The following is a 25,564-nucleotide window of genomic DNA, read 5'->3' as shown; positions in this document are numbered from 1 at the left end:
TTATTTGTCTATTTGCATCAGTCTTCTCCAAGGCAATTTAACATTTTGAAAACTTCCAAAACTCACCTGTCCAAATAACCATCCCGTCTGGTCCCAATGCCATTGTGCCTTACCGGGAGTTGGTTTTCAGGACTTCAAATACAGACACATTTTCGAAGATGCAACACAGCATACAGATTACAATGCCATTTGCAGTGCTTAAAAATCTTGTATCTTTCACAGCGCAAGGAAAACTGCACAGCACAACTATATGCCAGACGGAACCGGTCTGAAAAGGGCAGGAAATGTAGCAGACATGCTCACAAATTGTAGCAGATGACGCCCATGAGGGAATAAAAACTTTTTTTAAATGGGCAAAAAGATATTCAAGCCCCAACCACTGGATGGCAGAATTATGCACAACAGGTGAATCCAGAAGTGACTTGGGTTGCAAAAGAGGCAACAAGTTGAGCAGTTCCTAAGAGAGAAGCAGACTTTATTGTGACTGTACCAGAGTAGGAGAAGATACTGATTGGTCTAAAAGAGCACCTGCACAGCCACAGAAAAAGCAGCACAGCCAGTTAATTTTAAAAGAAAAGGAGATTTGTCACAGCGCTGATGCTCTTACGGTGTGCACTTCATAATTGTGTTGGACCCATGAAACTACCCCACACAGTGTAAAAATCCAACAGCTGTTGGGTCTTGATGTCGAGGATCCAGTGAAGGAGAACTTATTACACCTAGATTTACAAAAAGCAATGGAACTAGGTAACACCTGTAGGCTTTATTTAGGATAGTACAGGCCTCACAGCAACAATGGGGTGCTGGAGAGAATCCTCCAGCAGAGCAGCTGTACAACGATTCTCTTGATAAACTAGTTTTCCAAATCATTTTCTGTTTGTTCGTTGAAAAAACAGTCTATGTGACATCAGCTGAATTTTTATTACATGAACATAAGGATAAACGAGCTCCCACTTTGTGGGCGTCACATGTCTCTGCAGTCAAAGCATTTAAACATTACATAAAAAGCATCTTATGTGGGCTGAATAAAAATAATAAAAATATAGCCATGTACAGAGGGAAAAAAAATATTTCAGTACTGGCTGCAGCTTACACAAATTTATGTATTTATTTAAAACTGAAGTCCCAAAAAACGTGCACGGGCGCAAATTACATCCACAGATTCAAGAGGAAAAAATTGATGTTTTAACGCCGTCTCCTTTCTGGTGTCCTGCTCCTCCTGCGTCCGCTCCTGAAAAAGAACAAGAAATGTAATTTTGCAGAATGCCAAATACAAATGCAAACAAGAACTTCACATTCAACACCACAAAAACTAGGAGAAAAGAGTCGCCCCTCTGAGAATTTTTAGGAGTGTCAGAATTAAAAAATGAAAAAGATTGCCTGTTACACACTTTAAGTAATGTGCAATTATACTATAGCATTGATTGTAGAAAAAAGACAAATTTAGTCAGGCAGAAACCCTGGCCTCCCCCCACGATTATGAATTTGGAAATTTGGCACGAAATACAAAATTTTCCAGGGTCAAAAAGGTCCAAACTCTAAGGAAAGAGCAGGCACACATCCTATATCTTAAAAAAGAAAAATCTGAAGGGACTGTTTTAAAAAAAAATGTTTAAACAATGTAAGTGTCTCAACTGACAGTCCGTCTTGTAGACTTGAGCTAAAAAGGAGGATTATGATAGCACAGTTCGGAGAATGATCTTCTTACCTCCGCTTTCCTTTTGGAGGTCCTCTGACAAAACCCCAGTCTACATTGATTGGCTGGCCCATTAAGTCCTGAGCATTGAGTCCTTCCATTGCTGCCAGGGCCTCTTTATATGTTTCATATTCCACAAGGGCATAACCCTGCAACAAGAGTTTGAAAGAAAATTAGAGCAAACAACCTTACTGTGCCATTCCCTAACTTTTTTTTACACATGGATTGTGACAGAACACTTAATTAATGAACTATTAAACTCAATTTTAGGCTAAAACAGGAAAGTGGGCCAGCAGCTACAGTGCTAGTCTGTTAGTTAGTGCCACACAGTGAAAACATTCAGTGCACATAAATTTTGCTTTAATTTTACAATTGGTGGTTCAGCAACTTCTTTAGCATTAAGTGGGCCAAACATTTGTTTCATAAAAAGATCAGTACTTAACGAATTTTCCAAAGAGAACACACAAAGCGATATATCCCAATTACAAGCTGTCAGCATAGTACATTCACCGCACAATGTTCTAATGCAACTTGCATAAGCAGGATTATTATAACCTCTGGGAAGACATTTAATTTCCTTTGTACCTTCAGATAACCGGTTCTCCTGTCCAGATTCAAGTGAATGTTTTTGATCTCTCCGAACTCTGCAAACTTGTCATGAACATCCTCTTCTGTGGCTTCTTCATGAACACCAGTTACAAAAAGAATCCAGCCTTCGACAGCTAATGCCACATGAAAGAGAAAAAGGAAAGGCCTAAAAACTCATGTACGTTTCAATAATATGCAAAAAGAACCATCGATGGACAGAATGTTGAAGAAAGTCAAACATTCACCCCAGTACGGAGATCTGGGCCTAAATCCATCCGTTTTTTTTGCTCCCCATACCATTCCAGTTTAAACCTAGCCATTCGCAAATCAGTCTTGAGCCTGCTTCCCATGGAAACAGTCCAGCCCAGGTCCTCCCCGGACCGGAACCAAGCACCAGGGACCAGTTTTGGGGTTTCACCCCTTATCAGCCAGGCTAGCTTGACTCCAGTGGCATGGAGAGCACGGAACCCACGTCTGGCATACCCATCCCACTCTGGTTGACAAATGCAAAAAGAACAATTGATAGCCAAAATGTTGAACAATGTCAAACATCCACTCCAGTAAAGGGATCTAGGCTTAAATCCATAGTTTTTTGCTCTCCATGTTATTCCAGTTTAAACTGAGCCATATGCAAATCAGTTTAAGTGGCCATGGGTATGCCAAGACGTGGGTACTTGCTCGCTGTGCCACTGGATTCAAGCTGGTCTGGCTGATGAGGAGGGTAATACCCTGTAACCGGTCCCAAGATGCTTGTTTACGGTCCAGGGAGGACCTGGCCTGGCAGATCAGGCTGGACTGTTCCTATGAGGAGCAGGGTCAAGGTAGATTTCCATATGGCTAAGTCCAAACTGGGGTGGAAAAGCGAGTAAAAGAACAATGGATTAAACCCAGATCTGTGACTGGGGGTGGGTGGTTGAAATGTTTCAGCACTACGTCCATCTTCTTGTTGTGTTTGCTGCGTTCCAATAATATGTCATAAACTGAAGAATCATGCATTGGGTGCCTTTTTACAAATGCAGATTTGAAGCAGCTGAAAGGCACTACTCTTAACCAAGACTGCTCATTGCTGGGGAAGAATGCCCTTTCTAGAACACTGGACTTTAAACTGTAGTCCATGCCTCTCTAGAGCTTGAATTGATGTCAAGGTATGGCTCTAGCAGCAAGAAGTATTTAGCCTGCCCTGGCAACAATACAAGCTGAAAACATTTGTGTGATAGGATGAAAGAAAACTGAGCTGCGGTTAGCCACTCAACAATGGCCAATCAATACCACTTTTGAGTAGCTATCAAAGAAGGCTCTCTAATGTATCCCCAACACCTCACCCCAGTTGTGATAAAGGATCAAACAACGGACATGTTAAAGAGAAATGTCTGCTAATAATAGGATGCTTGTAATCTTGTATTTGAGAGGTAACCAAACATACGGTCAAAGTTCAAAATTTCCGATACGTTCATAGTCACCTGGTGGCTCTAAGGTTTGTGTAACACATTCAGCCAGTACTGGTATTTTTGCATTCTCTTTGTGTTGAACAACTGCCATTTCTTAATGAAACCTGCGGGTTCATTCTAAAAGGAGCAAAACAACATTCAGAAACTGTGTACAGACGTCTTTCTAATTGAGCAAGTAATGGGCCATTTTGCATATATGCATATTGTAAATCTCCATCCTACTGGCAGTCACCAGTAGGTAGTTCTGATTAGGATGTAGTTTCCATAGGATGAGCGTTTTTTCTTTGCCAATAAATTTGGCATCGTTCAAGGAATCCTCCAAAAGTTTCAAAACTAGTTTGAATCTCACTTTAGCTACTGCCTGGAAAGTGTCGGGTGGTCCGTCAAGCGGGGGCCGAGAAAAAAGGTGGAGGGTCCAAAAACTTGTTTTCCCCATAGGAACTTTAGACAAGGCTACCCCCCAACTGCTGAACAGAATTACATAAAATTTGGCAGAAAGGCAGCTGTTGGTCCAGAAAGCAACCTTTAAGTGAATTGGAGTAAATCCCTTCTGCAGTTTTAGTAGCTTATTAGTGATGTCACTGACCATGTAATGAGTGTTGCATTAATTGCGGTTATAAGCTGTTCATATCGCGGGCGTAAGTTATAGTTTGCTTAGGTAACTATCACTGCCGAATTTCACTGGTTTTGTACGAGTGAAATCGGAGCCCAACTATAACGTCCCTGTAAACTGTGCTGCCTTGCCTGCGGGCAACTTTGGAGCTTTGAAAATGTACACGGCGGCCCGGCCGTGAAGGCGCGCACCACCCCAGGTCACAAGAGGCCACGAGTTTCGGAGACTCCCGAGACCCATGTGGACCAGCAGCAGGGGATTGATTGCTCACCCACACTTCAGGGCCCATCCAGGGTACCTAATACAGTTTAATTGGTGGACACGTACTGCATGGCCCATAAGCATTTGCTGTTATTCACCTGAAAGCAGCCCATTTGAGGGCGGTTAAAAACAAGGTGGGCGTGTCCACTCCACGAATCTCCTGTCGAGCCTCTGATGAGGGCATTAGCCCAGAAACGCGTCATATTTCATTATGCAACACGAGGACTGTAATTACAGAAGGACGGAGTGCAGCTTTTACCCTGTTATATTATGTTATGTTATTTAATCTCTTCTATGGCGCACGGCTACTCCAAAGAGCATCCCGGCGCTTTAGCGAAGAGTGCTCAAGACAGAGTGAAAACACAACAACTAAAAACAGAAAGAACCAGAAGAACTCTATTGAGTAAAGAGCCAGGTTTTCAGCTCTTTCCTAAAGACAAGCAGACTGTTGGCTTTTCTTAAGGAGAGAGGCAGCTCATTCCAACCCCGAGCAGCCAGGTATCGAAACGAACGGCCTCCTGTTCTAGTACGCTTAATAGAGGGGACAGCAGCTTTGGCCAAGGAAGCTGACCGAAGAGTCCTGCTGGGTAGATAGAAAGACAGACGTTTCCCAATGTACTTAGGACCCACGCGATGAAGGGCTTTAAAAGCTAGGGTCAAAATTTTAAATAAGATCCTCTTGGAGATAGGCAGCCAATGCAGCATATCGAGCAACTCTGCGGCTTTAGCCCTTCTCGGAAGCCCAAAAATAGCTCTAGCCGCAGAATTCTGCACTACTTGCAGACGGGGCAGAAGATATTTGGGCAGACCCAGATAGAGGGCGTTCGCGTAATCCAAACGCAAACCTATCAGGGCCGGCACGATAGTTTTTTTGTGATGAAGTGACAGCAAAGGAAGAAACTTCCTAAGCATCCTCAGGATGCCAAAACATTTCCCTGCTAACCCTATAATCTGGGGTCTGAATGATAGATCACAATCAATCAAAACTCCAAGGTTTTTCGCCTTGAGAGAGACGTCGTCCGGGGGAAACATATCCTGCGGCCACCAAGCCTTCCAGCTGGGATCTGGCATACAACCCAAAAAAAGCAACTCCGATTTATCGGAGCTGCATTTTAGACCGTGCCGCTGAAACCATTCGAAGACTGCACCCAGGCAATCCCTGACCCGCATGCCGTCAAACGGCCCATCCCTGCCACAAGTGAACAGAAGCTGGGTATCGACAGCATAGGATATGATCTGGGCATCAAAGGATTCCGCCACCGCCGCCAGAGGGGCCATATAGATGTTAAAAAGGGTGGGGCTGAGGATAGAACCCTGAGGAACCCCAACCTCTAGCGGCAACATTTCGGCGGAATGTGGAGGTGCCCAGATCATTTGCCGGAGGCCGGTAAGAAAAGATTTAAACCAGTTTACACTGTCCCACGAAAGCCGATCTCCCAGAGTCTTAAAAGGAGACCCTCATGGGGGACGGTGTTGAAAGCCGCCGACAAATCCAACATAACCAACATGGCCTTACCTCCAGAGTCTAAAGCATCCCTGATAGCATCGGTGACATCGAGAAGGGCTGTCTCAGTGCTAAAATTAGCACGGAAGCCTGATTGAGACATGTGCAAAAGGCCGTTCTCCTCGATGAAATTGGAGATCGACAGATGCACATGCTTCTCCGTCACTTTAGCCAGCACAGGGAGGAGAGAGATCGGCCTATAGTTGGCATGGATAAGGGGATCCAGGGTGGGCTTTTTAATCAAAGGCAAAATCAGGGCACGTTTCCATGCCTGAGGAACCACACCGGTAGAAAGGGAGGAGTTAAGTGGGTTCAGCAAGATGTTAAGAGCCGACGCCACTCTTCCCAGACATTTCGCCGGACAAGGATCCAGCGGTGAGCCAGACTTTAACCGGGAAAGTAGATCCAGAGAGATGGCGAGAGACATAGGGGGAAATTCAGAGAGAATGGGGCCTACCCCCTCCAAGGAGGGGGACAAAAAGGGCACACAACTGTCTGCCGACAAGGGGCAGGTGGCAGGAAAAGAGCCCTTACAATTGCTTAGAGGAATATGCTAGTGACAAGCTGCTGGAGTGTGCTGCCTTGCCTGCGGGCAACTTTGGAGCTTTGAGAATATATATTGAATATGCTACTTACCAGTATGCATCTATTCTTGGCATGTAGGGCTGCTGACATTCATATCTTGTGCATAGATCGCCGCCTAGTGTTGGGTCCGGATGATCGCACATTTTTGTCCTGGAAGAGTCTTCGAAGTATCACGAGATAGGTGGCTCCTCCCCTGGACTACAGTGCCATGTGCATCGACTCCATCCCCAGATAGTTTTTGAGCCATTGTGGCAAAGATGGAGTGAAACTATGTGAATGATGACCATGCTAGAAGTATGTGTGAAAAACTGCAGCTGCTACAGGCGCTGGGGAGGAGGGCGGGCGATATTAATGTCAGCAGCCCTACATGCCAAGAACAGATGCATACTGGTAAGTAGCATATTCGGTTCAAGGCATGTGGGCTGCTGAATTCATATCTTGTGCATAGAATACATAGCAGTCCCTCCATTAACGGCGGCCGCCTGTGCCAGCTGCAGCAGTTTGGAAAAGTGTTTTTAGAACAGCCTGCCCTACAGCTGCCTGCTGTTTGGAGTGCACATCAATACAGTACTGTTTCGTAAACGTGTGCGTGGTAGACCATGTGGCTGCTCTACATATGTCTTCTAAAGGAATATTTCCAAGGAAAGCCATGGAGGCCCCCAGCTTCCACGTGGAGTGGGCCCTCGGTGGAATGGTGAGAGTGCGCTTGGCTTTCAGATAGCAGATCTGAATACATTTAACGATCCACCTGGCTATACCAGCCTTAAAAATGGGGTTGCCTTTGTGTTGTGGCGAAAAGGCAACAAAAAGTTGTTTAGTCTTCCGAAAATCTTTGGTCCTATCAATGTAGTACATTAAGGCTCTTTTGACATCCAGTGTGTGGAGCATCCTCTCCGCAACGGACTCAGGATTTTGGAAGAACACAGGTAGTTCTATAGTCTGGTTGATATGGAACTGAGAAACCACCTTAGGCAGGAACTTTGGGTTGGTGCGAAGCACCACCCTGTTGGAATGAATTTGAATAAATGGCTCTTGGATAGTTAGTGCCTGGAGTTCACTAACTCGTCGTAGCGATGTAATCGCTATAAGGAAAGCCACTTTCCATGTTAAGAACTGAATCTCACATGAGTGCAGTGGTTCGAAAGGGGGACCCATCAGCCTGGTGAGGACCACATTTAGGTTCCACTCGGGAGCTGGTGGGGTCCGCGGTGGAATGACTCGAGTCCTTCCAGAAAGGCTTTAATGGCCGGCACTCTGAAAAGTGAGAGGTGCTGTCTGTTTTGGAGATAGGCAGCCATTACGGATAGATGTATCCGAATGGAAGCATAGGCCAGATTACATTTGTACAGATGTAAGAGATAATAAATGATGTTCTGAATAGATGCATCCAGCGGGTCAATGTTGTGGTCTGCACAATAAATGACAAACCGCTTCCATTTCGCCGCCATTATGTCCATACAGTCAGGAGGTAAGTTGAGGTAGCCAAACTCTAAGACCTCAGGAGCCAGATCGCCAGGTTGAGCTGTTGCGGATCTGGATGCTGAATGTCGCCATGGCTCTGCGTCAAAAGCCTGGATGTGAGGCGCAGCCTTTGATGTGGTACCACGGATAGTTCCAGAAACGTGGTGTACCATGGTTGGCGAGCCCACGTTGGAGCTATCAGGATGAGAGTCATCGAGTGCTGCCTGAGCCTGCGTGCCACCAGCGGTATTAGAGGTGCTGGGGGAAAAGCGTACGCAAATTTGCCGGACCAGTTCATCCATATCGCATTGCCCTGCGACTGTGGGTGTGGGAACCTGGCGGCAAAGCTTGGGCATTTGACGTTTTCGTTTGTGGCAAACAGGTCTATCTCTGGATGACCCCACCTTAGGAAGTACGGGTGGAGTACTGATGGATGTATCTCCCACTCGTGCATTTGGTGGCTGTACCTGCTGAGCAGGTCCACCATCTGATTGTCCTTGCCCGGGAGGTGTTCCGCCACGGGGAATATGTTCCTCTGAATGGCCCACTTCCACAAGCTCGGAGCCAGATGAGACAACTGTGGAGAGTGTGTACCTCCCTGCTTCTGGATGTAGTACATGGCTGTCATGTTGTCCGTCCGGATCAACACGACCTTGTTGCACAGATGTGCCTTGAATGCTTTCATTGCCAGGAAGGTAGCCGTCAGTTCTAGAACGTTGATGTGCATCTTCCTTTGCTGTGGTGTCCATAGTCCCTGCACAATGTAATGGAGTACATGAGCTCCCCAACCCTGGAGAGAAGCGTCCGTGGTCAGAACGATCTGTGGCACAGGCTCCTGGAACGGTCGTCCCTTGCAAAGGTTTTGTGGATTCCACCAATGCAGAGAGTTGTATGCAAGACAGGTTACCAACACTAGGTCTTTCAACTGTCCGTGAGCCTGAGTCCACTGACGTGCTAAGTACTCCTGAAGCGGACGCATGTGTAGTCTCGCGTGCGGGACTATGGAGATGCAGGAGGCATCATGCCTATCAACTGCATGAACACTCGAGCTGGAAGTGAGTGTTGAGGTCTGAATTTCTGTATCAGCGATTGAATGCTGCTGACCCTCACTGAATTTGGCTCTGCTGTGGCTGCCAGAGTGTTTATGGTCGCACACAGATACTGCCGTATGTGGGCGGGTTGCAGGTGGGACTTTGGGTAATTCAGTGAGAATCCCAGATCGTGAAGATGGTGAATGGTGTGGGACATGTGGGCGGCACACTGTTGGGCTGACTTTGCCTGGATTAGCCAGTCGTCCAGATAAGGGTAGACGTGAATGTTTTGTCTCCGTAGGTGCGCCGCCACCGTCGCCAGGCACTTTGTAAACACCCTGGGTGCCGTGGTGACTCCGAAAGATAGAACCTTGAACTGGTAATGCCTGTTTTGGATGGTAAACCGGAGGTATTTTTTGTGTGACGGGTGCAGCGGAATATGAAAATACGCATCCTTCAGATCTAACGTTGCTAGAAAGTACCCCTGACTGAGCAACGGTTGGACTTGTTGCAGCGTTAGCATGTGAAAGTGCTCCGACAGAATGTACTGATTGAGGGGTGTGAGGTCCAGTATGGGTCTGAGGGATCCATCCTTTTTTGGTATCAAGAAGTACAGTGAGTAAACACCTGTGCCTCTTTCGTCCACAGGCACGAGCTCGATTGCCCCTTTTTGCAGCATGACGAGTACCTCCTGCTGCAATAAGTGCAAATGGTCGGCGGACATAGGACGGTGTCTTGGGGGTATGTTGGGTGGAGTGGATGTTAACTCCAGACAATAACAGTACTGGATAAGCTGTGTGACCCACCTGTCTGTGGTGATGGACTTCCAGACTGGCAGGAACTGTTGAAGTCTCCCCCCGACAGGTGTTGCGTGGTCGGGGGGCAGTGACAAGGCGTCACTGTTTGGTAGTGGCGGAGAATCTGGAGTTGTTGCTTCCACGACCTCTGCCTTTGGCGCTGTTTCCACGATATCCACCCCGACTTTGCTTGGTGTAAGTGTTCTGCATGCCACCTTTATAGTACTGTGTTGTTTGGGAGAGCTGGCCTCTGGAAACACTTCTATTGCTTGAGCGACGAAAAGAACCACCCTGGAACTGCTGGGACTGCAGGGCCCCCATGGACTTAGCAGTGTCAGTGTCTTTTTTGATTTTTTCCAAGGTGGTGTCCACCTCTGGGCCAAATAGATGATCAGGGTTTACCGTCTGATTGAGAATGGTGGTCTGTACTTCTGGCTTGAACCCGGAGATTCTGAGCCAGGCATGTCGTCTCAGCATAACACTAGTGTTAACTGCTCTGGCCGCAGTGTCTGCTGCTTCCAGTGCGCATTTTATTGAAGCATTAGATATGAGCTTCCCTTCTTGAATGAGCATCTCAGCTGCCTCTTTATATTGATCTGGGAGGTGCTGTAACAGGGTCTCAAGTGTGTCGAAGTGTGCCCTGTCATACCTGGCTAGAAGAGCCCGAGTGTTTGAAATGCGCCAAATATTGGCCGCTTGAGCTGCCACCCTTTTCCCCGATGCCTCAAACACCTTAGATTCTTTATCTGGGGGAGGAGCATCACCAGTCGTTTGTGAATTAGCCCTCTTCCGGGCGTTGGAAACAACAAGATAGTCCAACGGCAACTGTCCCTTGATGTAAGTAGGGTCACTAGGTGCCGGTTTATATTTTTTCTCAATCCTGGGGGTTATCACCCTGGTTCTGGTAGGGTCTTTAAAGATTTCCCCAACATGCTTCAAGACACCCTTCAACATAGGCAGAGTCTTGACAGTCCTCTCTGAGACGGAAAAGGTGTCAAAAAGAAAGTCTACTTCAATGGGGGTCAGCATGGAGCTGGACGTCATGATTCTTAGCTGCCCATTCAATGAGGGCATTAAATGCAGCCGAGTCCTCAGTTGGTGATGTCTTTAACGCATACATTTGAGTGTCTGGGTTAGAGTGAGGGTCACCTGGGTCAGCAGCAGCTGCCCAGGGTTCATTGTTATCATCTGTATCAGTGTAGACAGGATAGCTGTATTCATCCTCATCATCACCTTCCCCAATGTCCACATCCGAATAAGTGGGTGAGACATCCTGGCCATGCGGAGACACCGGTTCCACAAGATCGGGCGTCGAAGTAGAGTCCCTCTTCTTCTTCAGTGGAATTTTGTAGGACTCCATTGGCTGTTCCAGGGCGATTTTCCACTTATAAATGGAAAGTCTGCCTGTTTCGGCATCGATAAAGTGTTCCTGTTGCTCTTCCAATGAGGATTGTCAATGCTTTATGGCCGGGACCGCTGTTGTGGCCTTCGGCACCGAAGACGCCTTCTTGGGCACGTCTGTGGTTATCTTAGGGGCGAAAGCCTTCGGCGCCACTTTCGGCGGTAGTGTGAAGTGGATGGGCGTCGACGTTTTCTGAGGTTTGTCGGCAGGCTTCAAAGGTGTTGGATCTTTAGGCCCGACACCCGAGGCCTTGTCCCTGATGCGTTTCAGGGAGTCTGTCACCTGCTTTGTGAAGGAGGCGGGCGGTTGCGTCGACTCAACGGATTCCTTTGGGGCCCCAGATGTGGACTTGTGGGCTTGTACATTCTTGGCCTTGTCCTGTCGACGCGGAAGTTCGAGAACCTTGGAATCACTGAGTCGTTTGTCGGTGTCGACTGTCTTCGGTGCCGATGTGTTCGGGTCGACTGCCTTGACCTTTGCCTTGGGCGCGTAGACTTAGTCTCGACGCACTTGAGCTGTTTCTTCGGGTCGATAACGGCCTTGAGCTTTGTCGGTGCCGACAGATCAGAGGACTTCGAGCCGACCAAAGCAATATGCACTTTTGGTTCGTAGAACTTAATGGAAGATCTTGCGTAAGGCCTGCTGGCGATCCCTGGACCTGAGCCTTAGGAAGCGTTTCGGCCTTTGAGTTAGCGCCTCGCTCGAGCTATCCTCCATGGTCCCAAAGGCCCCGTCGTCGTCTCCTACCTCATCGAAGACTTCTTCCGCTTCGAGTATTTCAGCATCCTCGCCGTAATTGGAGTCGACCTCCGACGAGGGACTAGACAGGTTCTCACGAACTTCCCGGTCAGCTCCTTCATCATACCCAACCTCGAATATGTCCACAGGCGCCGGTGCAGTCTGCTGGGCCTCCTGGTGCGCAGCGCGTCGATGCTTAAGCGTCTTCTTGGATCGAAAACGGGAACAAGCCATGCAACTGGCTTCATCATGATCCGGCGATAGACACTTGTTGCACACCGGATGGACGCCGATGTGGGGATACTTTGAGTTGCACACAGGACATCTCTTGAACGGGTTCTGTTCCATGATAGTTAGTCGATAAGGCCTCTGGCGTCGACCGGGCCTTCAGCGTCGAGAAGCACGCGCTCTCTGGAAATCCGGCTCCGACAAGAGCTGGAAGTAATCGGGCACCGAACGCTAGACTATACCGACGAAAAACTAAAACTTTTATATCGATTCCGACAGAGTGAACCAATATACATCAGAACCCAATGGCGGAAAAAACAATCTGGGGATGGAGTCGATGCCCATGCGCACTGTAGTCCAGGGGAGAAGCCACCTATCTCGTGATACTTCGAAGACTCTTCCAGGACAACAATGTGCGATCATCCGGACCCAACACTAGGCGGCGATCTATGCACAAGATATGAATTCAGCAGCCCACATGCCTCGAACATATATATCACAGCTCGAAATCCTTTACAGCAGTAAAGAACTGACCGCACTCTGTTATTCGGGATTTTACAAATCAATTGCGAATTTATTCAACGTCTCTAACCACAGGAAAAACAGGATGCGTTTCGGCATCTCGCCTTTGTCAACTGTTACTCATAGATTATGTTCACAGTTAATTAAATAAAGTTGCACCATGATGTCACGCCCTTTGAGTCAATACACCTAAAAGAAAAACCACAATTCATTCATTTTTTCACGGCGGCCATCTTACAGTGTGTTTTCAGTTAATCCACTTTATACACCTTTAATGTAAGACGCCTTTTAAACAAAGGTTATTAAGCCCTGGATGGGCATTTGATTACCAAGCATATTACTCCAATCAATCATATATTTACACAATTCATTCAGGTCAACATTCTATGCAATCAATTTCAATAGCTGAATTTAAATTGAATGAAAATATTTACAGAGTGTCAGGCTGCAGTAATGTTTCTTTTGAAAAAAAACAATTTCAAATCTCGTAATAATTAATGTAGATAAGTCCCTATTAGAAAAAACCATTGTGTTATCATTTTATTGACCAAGATGTAGGGCTAATTCCTCTTCAGTATTTAGCCCTCGTGGAGACTTGGTTTGGAGATCAATAATAAATCTCGATTCCAATCTCCGCATCTGCAACTCTCTGTCCCAGGTCCATTCTAGTTTGTGTATATTCAAACACATTTGTTGGACAGAAGGTTAGTCCTTTCTTTAAAACTGCTCTTCTGTTTTTGAAAGTTTGTATGTTGTTAAATTTACAATGGTTAAATCATCCTCAGAGCTCATCTCCTGTTGCCTCTCTTGCTCCTTGTTTGCGTTGCCATGCCTTGGTTGCCTGATGTGGAAGCCCCCTCGCCTTGTCTGCCGTGTCTTTGATTGGCTTCTGGTGGTTTGCCTCTGGTACCACTCTGATGCAATTGGCGCATTGGTTGAAATTCCTCGCGAAAATTGTCCTGCGAGGAGATTGGTCCTGTGTTTCTTCTCTTTCGTCTCCCCACTGTTCTGCGTCAGTTGCGTCTGATTCTGATGTGACGGCCTCAGGAGTTACCTTTTTGCTTGCTCCACTTCTTAAAGCCTTCCTTGGAGCATCAAATTTGCGCGCGAATGTTAATATGCGTCCTTGTGCATAGTCGCGGGCATCTCTTTGGAATTTTGTTTGTTTTCTTCTCTTAATTTTATCTTCATATGCCAGCAAACGTGTTTTCATTGCATCGCGCAACTGGTCGCAAAGAGTAGAATCAGGGTCTTGTGCGATTAAGGCTTCAAGTACTTCTATCTCTGACATTTTGCCCTGTCGCTCCACGCACATTTAATTAGTATCTTCAGCATACCACCAGACATCTCAGCTGTATAGCTTGACCACTCATCTAATAGTTGGGGATCTAGATTTTCGTACGCAGGGACCGTGTACACACGAGGCCGCATGGTATGCGTTTAACTTCCAGATACTTTAGAAGGGAAGTGGCTTCCCACCATTTTCCAATTTCGCGCTCAAATAGTCTTTCCAACTCGGCAAAAAGTGTTTTGAGGGGGCTTTGAACATTAGTGCTTCCATTCTTTGCTGCTGCACCTTGCACTGTTTCTATTCGAAAAATGTCACCCGCTGCATCGCGGCGTGCTTGATCATAATACATTATGTTATTAATGCCTGCAACTCGCTTTAAAGTGAATGCGGTTGGTATTTGTCAATCCCGTGTAACTCGTTCCAGCCGACTGCCGTCAATTGAACTTGAGTGATTATGCACATTATGGTCACAAGAAGAAAGAAGAAACGTAGGGACGGATCCGTCCTTTGACTCACCGTCCCAGCTGCAACTTCTCTGTGTGTTTCCAGATATCCGGCAATACTCAGTATGTTGTGTGGGCGGTGCAAGGCGATGTCAGTTTCGCTCCATTCACCATCGAAAAACGCCGTTGTGCACTCTGGAGCGGGTGCGTGTCAAATAGCGTGGCGATGGTAACCATGTTACAAATCACAGCTTGAAATCCTTTACAGCAGTAAAGAACGGACCGCACTCGGTTATTCGGGATTTTACAAAATCAATTGCGATTTTATTCATGGTCTCCAACCACAGGAAAAACAGGACGCGTTTCGGCATCTCGCCTTTGTCAACTGTTACTCATAGATTATGTTCACAGTTAATTAAATAAAGTTGCACCATGATGTCACGTCCGCCGAGTCAATAAACCTAAAAGAAGGATCACAATTCATTCATTTTTTCACGGCGGCCATCTTGCAGTGTGTTTTCAGTTAATCCACTTTATACACCTTTAATGTAGGACGCCTTTTAACCCCTTCGCTGCTCATGACCAGCTCAGCTCGTCATGCAGCACACTGGTCGTGTGCTCATGACGAGCTGAGCTCGTCATGAACAATGGGATTCTGCATTCTTCAGCACACAGCGGGAAAGTGCACCGCATGCATGGGGTTAAACAGAAGTTATTATATATATATATATATATATATATATATATATATATATATATATATATATATATACTACTATTATAAAGGAAGAACTTTGAACCTTTGAGGCGGGTAAACTCGGGAACCAAGCGCCAATCCACACACCCGATACATCGTTGTAATCGTCAGGGTGTGCAGATGGACATAGGCTATATAAACTTAATAAACCCACGTTATTTAAAAAATGTACCGAAAAAAAAGTAGTTCCTTGGAAGAAGCGCCGGCCGCGACGTGCGTGCCCGACGTGAGGAGCGCGGGGAGGAGCGGCGTCCAGGAGCGCGAGGAGGACCGGCAGACATGGCGCAGGGAGGAGCGGTGAGGAGCGGCGGACAGGCGGTGAGGAGCGGGGGACAGGTGGGGAGGAGCGGTGAGCGGCGGATGAGGTAGGTTATTTATTTATTTATTTAGGAGTGGTGAGCGGCGGAAAAATGAAGCAAAAATGAAAATCGTGAGCAGGTTACAAAAGCGTACATCGTGAGCAAGAGGAAGCAAACGGAGCATTACAAAAGTGAGCCAAACGGTGCATTAAAGGAGGAAAAAGTTACGTGTGCAGGTTACAAAAGCGTACAAAGTAAACATAGAGGTATAGGAGGAAAAAGTGACATGTGCAGGTAGCAAGAGGAAGCAAACGGAGCATTAAAAAAGTGAGCCAAACGGTGCATTACAGGAGGAAAAAGTTACGTGTACAGGTTACAAAAGCGTACAAAGTAAACATACAGGTATACTACTGCAATATATGGAGGAAGGCTCCGGGGGACCCACGGACAACGTCGGGGCGGGCGGGGGCCCTGAAGCCTAATTGCTCCCGGACAACGTCGGGACAGGCTACTAGTATATATATATATATATACACACACAACAATACTCGTCTGGCGCAGCCTGCGCCCCCAATTAGTATTTCAATTGGATTTAAGAACGAAGAGCCGAAGCCAATACTGGTGCCAAACAGAAAGGTGCTTTATTTACACATATTGCTCAGCCCGTCCGCCATTACGCGTTTCGACTGTCTCCACAGTCTTGGTCATATGGTAAGGTTGCAATAGCACTATTGGATTTAAATAATAGACACAAAGGGCGGACTTTGTATAACCACCTCCGACATTATTCTGAACAAGCTCCTGTTAAGGAAACAGAAAGAAGACTATGTACAAATAAATAGTATTCTCGCAATCAACAATGAATCTCAGTGAGTAATTTCATTATATGCATAATATACTAAGATTGTGCAACATATCACATTGGTAATAGATGTCTATACATATTTACATCAATAAATAAATAAATATATACATAAAACCACTTATAATCATAAGTCAATGTTTTAGTAAATGCGCTATGTTTCCTGAAAAAAGGGAGAGAAGCTTCTTAAGTTCCTTATACCCCAAGTGGGGTTCAAAAAAGTGCTTTGTGCAATGTGACATTTCACATATTGTAAACATTCTACATCATTAAATCCAATAGAAATGGTATGGAGCAGCAAGGGTAACAGTGCATGATTCTGATAAAAAGTGCAAGTGCTTATTGGTGCATAAACATAACTTCCAAAAAAAGAGATTTTTTTCTTGTTACAATGAATATTAAGGTAGGAGCCCCTACCCAAGATCTTAAATTTTGGTATTCAGATATTAAACAGCAAAACAACTGGGCAAACTAATTCAAACTGCATAGGATAATCGTCTGTATAAACTCTTATTTGTATATATTCTATAACAGATTATCACTAAAGAATCCTAACAATTTGATTTTGAGTCAGATGAATATATGTGTTTACAGTAATGTTATTATAAACACGTATATAAATCTTCGCTGGCGTTAAGGCCCCCTGGGGTACGGCTATCTAACTCCATGATATAGCGAGCCTCCAGTACCCTTAGAAGTGCATCCCTGTTGCCTCCTCTTTTCAGGGGCAGAACACTGTCGATGACATAGTATGTAAGATGTTTCGGGTCACTGTCATGAGTACTCTCAAAATGACTAGCTACGAGATACGACTGGTCCTTGGTATTGATTGCTCTTATATGCTGCAGTATCCGCCTGTGAGCCGGTAGTCGGGTGCTCCCCACATACCGAAGCTCACAGGGGCACTGCAGCACATAGACCGCAAACTCAGTCTTATAGGTAAGTTGTTTAGTGATGGATATAGGTTCAGCTCTGAAAGGAGTCAGGTATTGCGTTTTGCTACAACCATATTTACATGCCTTACAGATTGAGCATTTTTTAAAACCTTTGCTGAGAGCCATAAAAGTTTTTGAAGATGGCTGATCCAAATGGTTTTTGACCAATCTGTCGGCCATGGAGATAGATTTCCTGAAGGAAAATTCAGGTTTTCTGCCCACTAGTTCCCCAATAACCGGATCCCCGCTTACTAAGTTCCAATTACGGCTGAAAATCTTACGAATTTCCTTATGCTGTCTGTTGTAGGTGACTATTATTCTGGAGGATTCTTGTTTCAAGTCAGTGCAGGAGAGACCTGATGTTGTTCTTGGAACTAGTGCCTCAGCTCTGGTCATGTTTTTTGAGCGAGCCATTGCTTTTTCTACTGTCCTCTCTGAATAACCCCTGGCAAGGAAATAAGGAAAATATCTATATATCTATATATATATCTATATATATATATCTATATATATATATCTATATATATATATATATAATGCAAGTTGGGTCCTTCGAGGATCATTCCCTTAGTCAGGTGATGCGTAGAGCAGGTAAACCCAAAACCGGTCGTCAAAATCCAGAATGAAAAGAGTAAATTTCGCACTCTCAGAGGTCTGCTTGCTTAAACTAGAATCTTTATTTCTTAACCGCTGCGCGTTTCAACGCCAAATGTGTCTTGATCACACGCTCATGGTTTAACAAGCAGACCTCAGAGTGCGTAATTTACTCTTGTCACTCTGGATATATATATATATATATATATATATATATATATATATATATATATATATATATATATATATATATATATATATATATATATATATATATATATATATATATATATATATATATATATATATTACCTACTGGCGATAGCCAGTAGGTATATATAGTTAGGATTTTTTCTCTATGGAACTTTTGAAAATTCTATGCCTAATAACTTTGGCGTTTGTGGACGGAATTGGCTGAAATTTTCAGGAAAATGGCACATTTTGTTTCTGAGCAGCTCCTGGAAATTTGGGGGGGGTTCGTCAAGGGGGGGCTGAGAAAAAAGGGGGTCCCAAAACACGTTTTTCCCATGTTAATTTCCATAGGGCGGTTGGCCTCCCTTTTAGCCCGAACGGCTGAATGGATTTCCACGAAACTTGGCAAAATTGTAGGGACTGTTAGCCCGATGTGCCTTTGCTAGGTCTCAATATATGTGCTTCAGTGGATTTTGAGAAATTAAAGTTTAAAACAAGATATATATCTGTAACAGCGCTCCGGGCAGCGCTCCGGTTCGCGAACTTTTCGCGTATCGGAACTTTGCGAAGCGAAGCTGATTGGCTCTCCGGTGTCTGTCAACATTCTAAACAGTCCGGAGCGGCCGCCATCTTGTCTCTCGGTAGGATCGAGAGACAAGAGGAGGCCAAAACAAAGGGGGAAATGAAGGACAGGGGGCAAGGTAGACCCCTTCTGACCCCCTAGGATTGATGAGGGGGATATTATAGAGCCACGCCGGGCCCCCCCCCAAAAAAAAAAAAAAATTCCGATTTTTTTCGCCGTAGAGACGCGTCTTGGTTCGCGAACCGGGCAGCTAACCGGGCAGCTAACCAGGAAGCTAACCGGCAGTGTAACCCAAAAAAAAAAAAAAATTCCGATTTTTTCGCCGTAGAGACGCGTCTTGGTACGCGAACCGGGCAGCTAACGGGGCAGCTAACCGGGAAGCTAACCGGCAGTGTAACCAAAAAAAAATTTAAAAAAAAATATCCGATTTTTTCGCCGTAGAGACGCGTCTTGGTACGCGAACCGGGCAGCTAACCGGGCAGCTAACCGGGAAGCTAACCGGCAGTGTAACGGGAGTCTGAGGAGTAGCTGATTGGCTGTCAATATTGTAAACAGTCCGGAGCGGCCGCCATCTTGTCTCTCGGTAGGATCGAGAGACAAGAGGAGGCCAAAACAAAGGGGGAAATGAAGGAAAGAGGGCAAGGTAGACCCCTTCTGACCCCCTAGGATTGATGAGGGGGATATTATTGAGCCACGCCGGGCCCAAAAAAAATAAAATAAAATTCCGATTTTTTCGCCGTAGAGACGCGTCTTGGTACGCGAACCAGGCAGCTAACCGGGCAGCTAACCGGGAAGCTAACCGGCAGTGTAACCCAAAAAAAAAAAAAAAATCCGATTTTTTCGCCGTAGAGACGCGTCTTTGTACGCGAACCGGGCAGCTAACCGGGCAGCTAACCGGGAAGCTAACCGGCAGTGTAACGGGAGTCTGAGGAGTAGCTGATTGGCTGTCAATATTGTAAACAGTCCGGAGCGGCCGCCATCTTGTCTCTCGGTAGGATCGAGAGACAAGAGGAGGCCAAAACAAAGGGGGAAATGAAGGAAAGAGGGCAAGGTAGACTCCTTCTGACCCCCTAGGATTGATGAGGGGGATATTATAAAGCCACGCGGGGCCAAAGAGACGCGTCTTGGTACGCGAACTGGGCAGCTAACCGGGCAGCTAACCGGGAAGCTAACCGGCAGTGTAACGGGAGTCTGAGGAGAAGCTGATTGGCTGTTAATATTGTAAACAGTCTGGAGCGGCCGCCATCTTGTCTCTCTGTGGGATCGAGAGACAAGAGGTGGAAAAAAAAAGGTGTAAATGAATGAAAGGGGTAAGGCAGACCCCTCCTGAACCCCTAGGATTGATGAGGGGGCTATTAAAGTTCCCTGGGGGTGAAAAAAAAAAAATTTGCGATTTTTCGCGGTAAAGGTGCTTCCTGGTACGTTAACCAGGCAGCTAACCGGCAGCGTAACGGGAGTCTGACATATTGTGTTTTTTGAACGTTTGTGATATGTGCACGTGTGGATTTTGTCTAATTAAGGTTAAAAAAATATATATATATCTTTAAGCGTGTTCTGGCGCGCTTACGTTTTGGGTTTGGTTTGCGCAAAGACAAAGGTGCCTCTTGAATCCTGAAGTGATTTAATTCTCTGGGGTTTAAAGGTCCAATACTTATACCCCATGTTCTCTTTGTGCCAAGGGTCTCTGATGCCAGTACAAACTAGTTCTGTCTTCTCTGGTGTAGCATCACTACAGGAGGCAGAGACTGCATTGTGCAGAGGTGACACTGCCTATTCAGGTGCTAGTGAAACTCCTACCACCACTCTAAATGCAGCCACCGTCTTTTCAGCTCAGCTATAAGTCACCCAGGAAAGGCAGGACACATCTGAACCATCCTTGTGGTGGTCTACAGTGAGTGCACATCCCCAGCTTCTGTGACTCCAAAAACAGACAGTTAGTACACAACAGCAGAGGCACACAGGATGGTTAAATAAGAAAATGCCTACTTTCTAAAAGTGCCATTTTCAAACATACCATTTACCATCATCTCCCTAAAAATATATGTTATTAAATTTGGAGTTCAGAGAGCCTAATCTCCATGTTCTCTATCTTGTCCAAATGGAAAGTTATACTTGCAAGATGTTACAGAGCAACTCCAACGTTAGCCTATGTGACAGATAGCCTTTCAACAGTGAAAAACAAAATACTAACTATTTCACTATCAGGACCAGTCACACACATCAGTACATGTCGCACCTTTCACATACACTGCACCCTGCCCATGGGGGTACTTTGGCCTACTTGAGGGGTGTCTTACATGTCAGAAAAGGGAATGTTAGGGCCTGGCAAGTGGGTGCACTTCCCAGGTGGACTCAAAGCTGCGCGTGCAGACACTGCAGTGGAAGGTCGGAGATACATTTACAGGGCTACTCGTGTGGGTGGCACAATCAGTGCTGCAGGCCCACTAGTACCATTTGATTTACAGGCCCAGGCACACTCAGTGCACTTTACTAGGGACTTACCAGTAAATCAAATATGCCAATTATGGATAACCAATCATATTCATAATTTACACTGAGCATATGCACTTTAGCACAGTAAAGTGCCCAGATTACTAAAGCCAACAAAAACAGGTCAGGAAAAATAAGAGGAAGAAGAAAAAAGTTTGGGCATAACCCTGCAAAAAAGGGCGAATTCCATAGCTAGTGCAGGAAATGTGAATAAACTCATTATTCACTCCTTCCTGAGTGTGTGCGACTCATCTGCTTTCGAGTATTACTACTTTATTTTACCAGGCGCCGTGTCCGGCACCAGGCGACAACAGCGGACTCCGAGCCGAAGATATATATTCCAAATATAGATGCACTGAGGCCCAACTCCAGTGAAAGTCACATGCCTGTATTTTATAGAACACTGGCAGCATGCTCATATCTGACGTGTTTCGGCTTTATAAATAGCCTTGTTCACAGCGGAGCATATTTAAATAGTAAAGTGACCACATGCTTGCGTCATGTGTCTTTGTGACTTCAAGGTCCATAATGCATTTAAAATGAAAGTTCATTGCGTTCATCATTGCAGTTTATCAAGTCATTGTATAAAATGCATTTTGTAGTTGAAAATAATAAAGCAAACTTGGTATGTGCATGATCTTATAACCTCAGGTCCTGGAATCTTAAAAAAGGAGGTAAACACCCACTCGGTTTCCCTTTCTCACTACTGCACATTGTGGATAGGTAAAATCCTTTTTCTGGCAAGGAGGAGAGAGAGTCACAATCCCCCAATTACCTCCAAACAAACACTCTTCATTGTCGGGAAGCCTCCAACCCTGCAGTGTGGCATTAGCAAGCGGGAACAAAGTATCCCCTTTTTCACTCTCCAGACAGATGCGCTGAGACCCAATTCCAGGATATATATATGTATGTGCACACGGAAAAAAAAACTAAGGTTACATGAACGGTACAGCTAGGCTTACATTTCACTCGAACAAAGTCAGTGAAATTCAGCAGTTCTAGTTAGCTGAGCTAACTATAGCTTACACCCCCGTAATGCAATGCTTATGACTTCACATATAACAACAGTTATATCGTGGTCAGTGCCATCCAGGACCTTTCCATAGTTCAGTGAAAGATTGAAAACTACTGATATGTCCACTGTCAATGTTGAGGTTTTTTTTACAATGTAGGCTGAACATGTGTTTGGAGACGAGACAGAAAGGTTAGCATGGGTAAGTACCGCCACAAGTGAGATTTCTTTGACAGAAAAAAAGAATAGCATCTAACTTGATAGGTCTCTCCCTGTGACAAAAGCATTCAAGATGGCAGATGGATTTTTTTTGATAGCTTAGAATAATATATATATTATCCATACTAATATAATAAAGAGAGAGCCCAAACCTTTGAGGCGGGTAATCTCAGGAACCACAGCACCAATCACAACACTCAATACAGCGTTGGAAAGGGCAGTTGCAGCAGAAGGACATAGGCTATGCAGACGCCCACCATATACATTTAAAAGGTAAAAGAACCATGCCAGCAAAGTAGTCCCTTGTGGGCGTGTCTGCATTGTGCTGTGGGCGCATGCTGGGGGTGTGAAAAACGCTGGGGGCGTGTGGTACCTTCCGCCCTTCATGTCATGTCTCATATCGTGTGCTGTGGGCGTGCGCTGGGGGCGTGGGCGTGTGCGGGATTACGGGAAAAAAAAGCGAGCGTTGTGCCCAAAATTTCATTGTTTTTTCGTTCCAGGTTCTGTACATTCTCCCTTTAAAAACCCCTGCACCCCATAATCATAACCCACCCGTACTCCTTAAAATACCCCAACACCCTTAAACACTAACCCATCTTAACCCTATACATATACCCTGTAGCCCAAAACCCAAACCTATCCCTAAACCCTAAAAATACCCCTCTACCCCAAAACCCAAACCTAGCCCTGAAAGTGCGTCCATCAAAGGGAAATAAGGACTTCCACTCCCATAACGCAGTGAGCACGATATGGCTCAATAAATCAGCGCGGGGGAGTGTGCACGTAACCTCCGTCGCTAAGCCTCTGAGAAAGAATTAATTGAAACGCGTCAGGTATGACGAATGTACTGCTATCCTGTCTGCGTGCAAGTGCAATCTGTACCAATGAATAAAAGGTTAAGGGTCATACCTTTGGCAGCTGTTCGAGTGTTCCCTTCTTTGTGTGGCAGACCGAGGAGCAGGATAGAGATATAGAGATAGATATATATATATATATATATATATATATATATATATATATATATCACAAACGTTGCCCCGGTGAATGAGCCACAGACTCTGCAGGGCGGGTCAGTGCAACGGTTCCAGGGCTCCCTCGTAGAAAATGTTCACAAAACCAAACTTGTCTTTCAAGTAGGGAACACTGACACCTTGCTGCTGGTACAAAAGGTGCTTTTATTTTAATATTGAAAGCTGTACAGGTCCAAATAAACCCAACGCGTTTCTCCTCCAAGAGAGGCTTGATCACGGGTAAAAGCTCTGCCTCCTCCTTGCCTCGTGGTTTTACACTGCAGCTTGGTTTTCTTGCAGAGTGCAATTACAGGCAGGTGTGTCCTTTATTTTCTCTGCAGCATGTGAAAACTTTATTGTTCACTTTACCAACATGCTGCCAAATGTCTCACAATAGGGACTGTCTGTGACTGCAAATTCATTTTGAAACTGTCTTTTTAAATGCTTTCATATGCAGCACCCTCATTACCACAGCCAGCAAGTGAAAAAACGACATCTTGCTCCCTTACCAGCATTCCTTTTCGATTTTCTTTTGGCAAATCTCCGTGTTTAATCTTGCAGGATGCTTGGTGAGCTGGGCTCATGGATAATTAATGCCACAAACGTTGCCCCGGTGAATGAGCCACAGACTCTGCAGGGCGGGTCAGGGCGGGTCAAGACATTTGGCAGCATGTTGGTAAAGTGAACAATAAAGTTTTCACATGCTGCAGAGAAAATAAAGGACACACCTGCCTGGAATTGCACTCTGCAAGAAAACCAAGCTGCAGTGTAAAACCACGAGGCAAGGAGGAGGCAGAGCTTTTACCCGTGATCAAGCCTCTCTTGGAGGAGAAACGCGTTGGGTTTATTTGGACCTGTACAGCTTTCAATATTAAAATAAAAGCACCTTTTGAACCAGCAGCAAGGTGTCAGTGTTCCCTACTTGAAAGACAAATTTGGTTTTGTGAACATTTTCTACGAGGGAGCCCTGGAACCGTTGCACTGACCCGCCCTGCAGAGTCTGTGGCTCATTCACCGGGGCAACGTTTGTGGCATTAATTATCCATGAGCCCAGCTCACCAAGCATCCTGCAAGATTAAACTCAGAGATTTGCCAAAAGAAAATCGAAAAGGAATGCTGGTAAGGGAGCAAGATGTTGTTTTTTCACTTGCTGGCTGTGGTAATGAGGGTGCTGCATATGAAAGCATTTAAAAAGACAGTTTCAAAATGAATTTGCAGTCACAGACAGTCCCTATTGTGAGACATTTGGCAGCATGTTGGTAAAGTGAACAATAAAGTTTTCACATGCTGCAGAGAAAATAAAGGACACACCTGCCTGTAATTGCACTCTGCAAGAAAACCAAGCTGCAGTGTAAAACCACGAGGCAAGGAGGAGGCAGAGCTTTTACCCGTGATCAAGCCTCTCTTGGAGGAGAAACGCGTTAGGAGAAAACGCGTTGGGTTTATTTGGACCTGTACAGCTTTCAATATTAAAATAAAAGCACCTTTTGAACCAGCAGCAAGGTGTCAGTGTTCCCTACTTGAAAGACAAGTTTGGTTATATATATATATATATATATATATATATATATATATATATATATATATATATATATATATATTTTTTTTTTTAATCTCAATTAAAAATTAGAGGGAATGCCACACAAGTGGTGAGCGAGAGAGGGGTGCCAACACAGTGAGCAGGGGCCCAGGTTTCTGAACACATCTGCTAGAATTCATCTCAAGTGGTTGTGGGTAGAGGAACTAGTCAATGCTGCAGACCCAGCAGATGTGACAAGCTTTTAAATTAATTGAAATGAAAACATGTTATATCCCCACAGTAATCACTTTCTTCAAGTAACCATCCGCACTTCAGAGCAAGCCAAACTTTTGATGATGTTCGACCATAAAGACAACCTGGTGGCCAGTGCTGCATTATAAATCCTATAGAATGCACTACACAAAAATAAAACAGGAAAACCGTGAATCATTTGTAAGATTTATAAAAATCACAGCTACAGTTC

General features: G+C 45.3%; 1 protein-coding gene across 1 annotated transcript in view; it reads right to left on the bottom strand.

The window, feature by feature from the left end:
• Positions 1 to 902: 902 nt before the first annotated feature.
• Positions 903 to 25,564, bottom strand: part of RBM8A (RNA binding motif protein 8A) — a 43,973-nt gene continuing 19,311 nt past the window's right edge. Inside the window, exons 4-6 of the mRNA XM_086947607.1 lie at positions 2,282 to 2,418; positions 1,709 to 1,845; positions 903 to 1,231 (exon numbers count right to left, since the gene is read on the bottom strand). Of these exons, the coding sequence (XP_086803733.1) occupies positions 1,186 to 1,231; positions 1,709 to 1,845; positions 2,282 to 2,418 (320 nt within the window). The 3' untranslated portion in view covers positions 903 to 1,185. The remainder of the gene's footprint in view (positions 1,232 to 1,708; positions 1,846 to 2,281; positions 2,419 to 25,564) is intronic.

The sequence above is a fragment of the Lissotriton vulgaris genome, chromosome 12 (genome assembly GCF_964263255.1).
Source record: "Lissotriton vulgaris chromosome 12, aLisVul1.2, whole genome shotgun sequence".
Lineage (NCBI taxonomy): Eukaryota > Metazoa > Chordata > Amphibia > Caudata > Salamandridae > Lissotriton > Lissotriton vulgaris.
Note: the sequence above shows the minus strand (reverse complement) of the source record. Positions and strands in the feature narration are given on the sequence as shown.